A 6,000-nucleotide genomic window follows, 5' to 3' on the forward strand; every position below is an offset into this window, starting at 1 on the left:
GCTTATAAAAGCGACTTGATAAAATTAAACTGAACTACATTGACATCATGTGCAAAGCCAAACAATGTGTAAGCGTTCCTTTTTTATGCCATGCATATATCATGTTATGATGCACTCAACAGTCCTATCTGCTTGAATGAGGAACAAAAATAAGGCTGTTAGAATTTTCCTTTTGTCAGGTGCTGTTTTAAAAACCAAATCTGGAAAGAAAAAGTTATGATGGTTGTTTCTGCTATAAGCGTATGAAATCTTTAGATATGATATTATGATATCTATAGTTTAAATTTATACTTTTTCATGACTGTAGCTAATCTGAGGGATACAAACAAACTTTTACAGTTATAGCTTTGAAAATAAGCACAACAGGTTGATTAATCTATTGGTACTGGGGGATTAGCTTGGAAAAACCCACATTTGCCGAGTTCCGGATAACATCTATTGTTAAATTTTATAAAGCAATATCAGACTACCTATAATTGGTACAATATTTATTTGTATCTAGGTATAATCATCAGTATAGTAGGATTTTTCAAGAACATAAAATTTCATGAAATGATTTTATATATGTAGCAAGTTGAAGACGAGATAAAATTACTCAAATATCAACGACGATTGGAGGAAGAGCTACGCAGACCATACATGGATCTTTCTGTACATCAGACGGTTCATAAACTTATAGTGGATAATAGTCATAAGATGGCTGACCAGATTCGTAAAGAGTTCAAGATTCCAGACAAAAGGTAACAATATTATGTCTGTCGGAAAGGAGCATAAAGTTGAACATTTTCTATGTACTCCCTGAATAATGGTGGTTGTTAATATAATAGAGTCAATAATTTTGCTATAAACTGTAGAAGGCTTTAAATTTACATTGTTGGTATTTTGTGTGTTTTTTTTACCTGTGAATTTTTACAGAAAAAAAAGTTGTTTTTCTCTTTATTGAGGTATTTAATAATTCAGGTCATTATCATAGTCAAAATATAAAGTGTTGCTGAATAAAATAATATTGGGTTTACTGTTTACATAATAAATATGAATTGGCGAAGACATTGCTCCTTGAATATTGGCGAACATTAATCTATCTGGGAATAAAACCATTTCTACAGTATAGAGATAAGAAAAACAATGCTTTTAAGGCTTCTAATTGAAATCTGATCTTTTGTTAAATAAACCAGTGCCATCTATACAGGAGTTAATTGTAATGCCTCGTAAAAAGTTTGTGATATTTTCAGGTATTGGTGGTTGAGAATAGATGCTCTTGCTGAGGCTGGAGAGTGGATGGAACTTGACAAGTTTTCTAAGACAAAGAAACCTCAATTAGGAATGGAGGTTAGAAAAATCTTTAAAGAATATCTCTCTTTTGGGCTGTAGCTAATTGCACATTGTTGATAAATGATAAAAGTTATTTATGAAAGTTATTTTTGAAGGAATGATCTGTTTTGCCTACATCAGGTTGATACTTGCATAATATTGCAGGTTTGTAACATCAATTTTCATTGGACACTTGTGACACATTTGACACATATGAGCCACGTCACGACAAAACCAGCATAATGGGTTTTTGACCAGCATGGATCCATGCTGTTCGCTATCAGTTTCTCTACTTGTAATAGAGTTGGTAAGCGAACAGCATGGATCCTGATCAGACCGCGCGGATGTGCAGGCTGGTCTGGATCCATGCTGGTCGCAAAAGCACTATGTTGGTTTTGTCGTGACGCGGCTCATAGATTATCTGAGTGCTACACAGTCATGAATTAATCTTTTTACTGCAAACTATATCAATGTCTTTAATAAGGGAAATCAGTAAGCCATGTATTTAGCATTCAGAATTTGAATAGAGATTTGGTCTCTTCTGTCATATTGTTTTAGTTATGGTTTCCTTCAGGAATGAGATTTTTGGAAAGGTCGTTGTAAAGTGCATCAAGCTATATCTGATGAAATGTTCACGGATTTTTTTTAAAAAAACAACATCGAAATAATTTTGTTTTCATAATCTTAAGTGGTATCTTGAAAGATTTTAACATAGAATCTCTAGTAATTACATATACATGAATCTATGGATAAATTAAAAAAAAAATGTCAATATGATTTTCAATGTATTTCAATTTACAGGCTTTTGTGGAAGCATGTTTAAAGCATGGAAATAAAAGGGAAGCAATGAAATACATTCCAAGAGTACTACCAGATAAAAAAGTTCAGTGTCTCATTCAAATGGGGTAAGTTTTGTATAAGAGAATAAGAGACTAACTTTGGTTAGTTATATTGGTGTTGTTTAAAATGAGAGATAATGATTTGTGATTGAGTTTGAATTCAAAGACTTGGTTACATATTCTAATGAGAAATTTACTTTTGAATTTACTACATAAAATTTAAAACTATGTACTTCGCTCAGGAGGGTTTCTCTTTGAATGCCTGTTTTAGATGATTCTTTGAAGCTTGGGTTATATTCTTAGTACTTAACCTGAATAGGAAAGCACAATTTAATTAGTTGCCATGTTTCCTTGTCACATTGTAAAAAGTTTGCACTGTACATGTAATAAATAATTTATACATATTTAAGTTTGAATTTGGTTGGAAAAAATACCTCTGTATTTTATTTCTTGCAAACTGATTGATTTAAAACATTTATTATAATATCATCGTATGACTTTGTTAATTTGAATTAATTTATAAATTTTAAACTCCAGTTTCAAAAGGGTAGGGGTAAATTGTTGAAAGTGCTTTATAATACTGCACGTTTGTAACGTCACTTTTCATCGGATAATCATGACGTTTATATAGTTTTATATGCACGGCTGCTACCAATTTTCTAAGAAATCTCATTTTTTTCTCAAAAAAAGGAAGTTGCTGCATTATAAATTCGTTATAAATATTCCTGACAGTTTATATGACGGAATATAAATGGTTGTTTGCAGTATAACCCTCGCCTAGCGGCTCGGGTTATATTTCAAAACAACCGTTTATATAGGGCCATATAACCTTTCAGAAATATTTATAACTTGTAATATACTTGTGTTTTGAGGTAATATTGTGTTACTTGTATTTCAGTGATCTTAAACAAGCTGCAGAAGCTGCATTTGAGAATAGGAACGAGGATGATTTGAACAAAGTATTGAGGAAGTGTACTCTGGCTGACCGTGCAATAGAGGACCAAATTAAAGGTTACAAACAGCAACTAGCTGGTGGACGAAGATAATACTATAGCTTTCAGTTTTGACTGAAAAGTGCTTTTAGTCTCTGAGCTGTAGGAGTAACTTTACTATGCTACCAGTATTGAGCCCCACTAAAAATCTTGTGAGACTTTGCTATTAGTTAATATAAATTTGATTAATTTTGATACTTGAATACCTTCAAGTAACAGTTATCTGTAATAACAGAATGTTTATTTTCAATTGTTTGGTAATATGCCAGCCAAGGGTGCATTGCTTTTGAAAGAACCCTTGGTTATGTTGTGTTTTCCAATAGTTATTTGCTGGGTTTTTTTGGGGTTTTTTTTTGGTTTTTTTTTTTTGAGAATATGCTTCAGATAAAGAAAATCTAATATCAAGCTTTGAATTTAAACTTACAGCAATAAGAGCCCATAACATTTCAGTATATCAAAACAAAATGTGTATTTAGTTTTCTATTGTTGTAGTCCTGTTATGCAGTGAAAGTGGAAAATTTTGTGTCAGGGTATGTTTTTCTGTTTCAGCCTTAAATGTGCAACAGTTTTATTTTGAAAACTTTTAACAAACAAATTTCATTTTTGCTTATTCAATTGAGAGTTATTTCATGTTATGGTAATATGTGAAATTGATATATGTGGAAATGAATGATCATTGAAGTTAGGTAATTTATGTATAAAATTGTGCAATATTTGTTATTTATATGAATGTATAATAAAAAGATATTTAAATGAATGAATGAAAGTTTGTTTTTCACATAAAGAAACGGAGCAAAAATAAATTATAAGATTCCCTGCCCTTTAGAAATGTATTTTAATTTTGAAATTGAACAAGTATTCTAAGATTGAAATGATAACTTTTGTCAGTCTTTGAGAAATTGACCATAGCGAAACAAAACAAAAAATAATGTCAAAAAGGGGCATAATTTTGAAAAAAAAGGAATATCTTCACTTTTAGAATTGTATCCTTTTATTAGCTCACCAGAGCGGAAGGCTCAGGGTGAGCTATTAGTATCAAAGGGGGATGCTCCGTCGTTCGTCGTCATGCGTCAACAATTGTCTTCTTCTCTGAAACTACTGGACAGATTTACTTCAAATTTGGTCTGTAGCATCCTTGTGACAGTCACACTTGAATTTGCTCATGTCATTTCAGTTTTAAATGTATCTACCTCAAATTTCAAATACTTATTCCTTATCACCAATTACATCTTATGTGACAAGGTTCATAACTCTTGAAACAATATTTTCAGATTTATCTCTCTTTGAACTTAGAATTTTCTTTGAGAGATATAAAACTTCTTTACTTTTTAAGGTATCTACTTCAAACTTCAAATATATATTTCTTATCATTACACACATGTTGTGTGACAAGGTTCGTAACTCTAGCTCGACTATTCAGAATTATTCCCCCTTGAACTTGGAATTTATGTTAACAAATGTTATTTTTTTACTATAACTTAATACATTATTATACATAATTGATTTTTCGTTCATAGTTTTTTCTTCCTTACTGCGTCCAGTATTTTATTAGTCGAGCTTCGCTGTCTCCTGTGACAGCTCTTGTTCTTGATATGATCTTGATATGATTTATAATGTTAGAATAAAAATGTGTCACAGGGTAGAATTAGTGCTACAATTCCTGGCGTAGGTTCGTCAAATTTAATGAATGTAATATGAAGAAAATACTTAAAACTATAATACGTTAATTAAAACAAACATAAAACACACTGGCCATAGCTTTCTCAGAAGCGGCGGGTCTATCGCAGCGGCAGTGGAGTATTTGTTGCAGAAGCGGTGGATAAAATATGGTGGATAAAATATGGCCGTTTGCTGTTTCCGGTAAGTGTATGACTGAATTATGTTTTAATGTTTTACTGGAAACACTTAGTGAGACTGGAACCAACGTATGTACTCTTTTAACATATTACACGCACACGGTGCAAATCATTGCCGTTTATGTAAACATTTCTGTACAGTTTGACGAGGCAATAATTTATTTTATGAACAGGCAATAATAATTTCCCAAATTTCAAAATTATGGTTTATTTGAGAAAGTATCATTCATAAGATGTGATGCCGTTGTATTATGGGGTCGTTTGCACACATTTGTACATGTTTTAACAAAAATTAGGCACAAGTGGCGTCCCCTCGTCAAACAGTACAGAAATGTTTGCATAAACGGCAATGAATTGCACTGTGTGCGTGCAATAAAGTTGAAGAGTACATATGTAGGCTCCAGTCTCACGTAAGTGTTTCCAGTTAAACATGAAAACATAAAACAAAATTTAGTCATATACTTACCGACAACAGCAAACGGCCATATTTAATCCAACGCTTCTGCGACGAATACTCCACTGCCGCTCTGATAGACCCACCGCTTCTTAGAAAGCTATGGCGAAGTAAGAAGATAAAAAAAGTTATTTCATATAGTAATTTGCGATACATGCATATAGTTCAAGCAAATATAAAAACTAATACAGAACAAACAAATCGGCCGACTCCATGAATCAATAAGTCACTGGTTACGGAAAAACGTCACCATATATTGACATTTGAGATTCAATTTATTTACAAAATGCACAAGTCCCACAATAGCGGGAAACATTAGCAGTATACATACATAAACATATACAAATACATAATGGAAAACAGCTATATTTCATTCTTAGGATAATAGTAATATATAGTTAAAATTTGGTGAGAAAAAATATATATTATAGTAAAATATTTAGTATGACTAATGGATCAAATAGATGTTTACACCTTTCATAATAACCTGAACAAAACGAAACGGAAGCCTATCGAAAAAAAACAAAACTCGAAAGATATCCAGGTTA

At 31.9% G+C, this 6,000-nt stretch overlaps 1 protein-coding gene across 1 annotated transcript in view; it reads left to right on the forward strand.

Annotated features, from left to right (window-relative positions):
- Positions 1–3,899, forward strand: part of LOC132724957 (vacuolar protein sorting-associated protein 16 homolog) — a 29,049-nt gene extending 25,150 nt beyond the window's left edge. The window contains exons 19-22 of the mRNA XM_060709939.1: positions 571–740; positions 1,233–1,329; positions 2,113–2,216; positions 3,049–3,899. Of these exons, the coding sequence (XP_060565922.1) occupies positions 571–740; positions 1,233–1,329; positions 2,113–2,216; positions 3,049–3,196 (519 nt within the window). The 3' untranslated portion in view covers positions 3,197–3,899. The remainder of the gene's footprint in view (positions 1–570; positions 741–1,232; positions 1,330–2,112; positions 2,217–3,048) is intronic.
- The last annotated feature ends 2,101 nt before the right edge of the window (positions 3,900–6,000 follow it).

The sequence above is a fragment of the Ruditapes philippinarum genome, unplaced genomic scaffold (assembly GCF_026571515.1).
Source record: "Ruditapes philippinarum isolate M1 unplaced genomic scaffold, ASM2657151v2 ctg14651_1_1_1_1, whole genome shotgun sequence".
Lineage (NCBI taxonomy): Eukaryota > Metazoa > Mollusca > Bivalvia > Venerida > Veneridae > Ruditapes > Ruditapes philippinarum.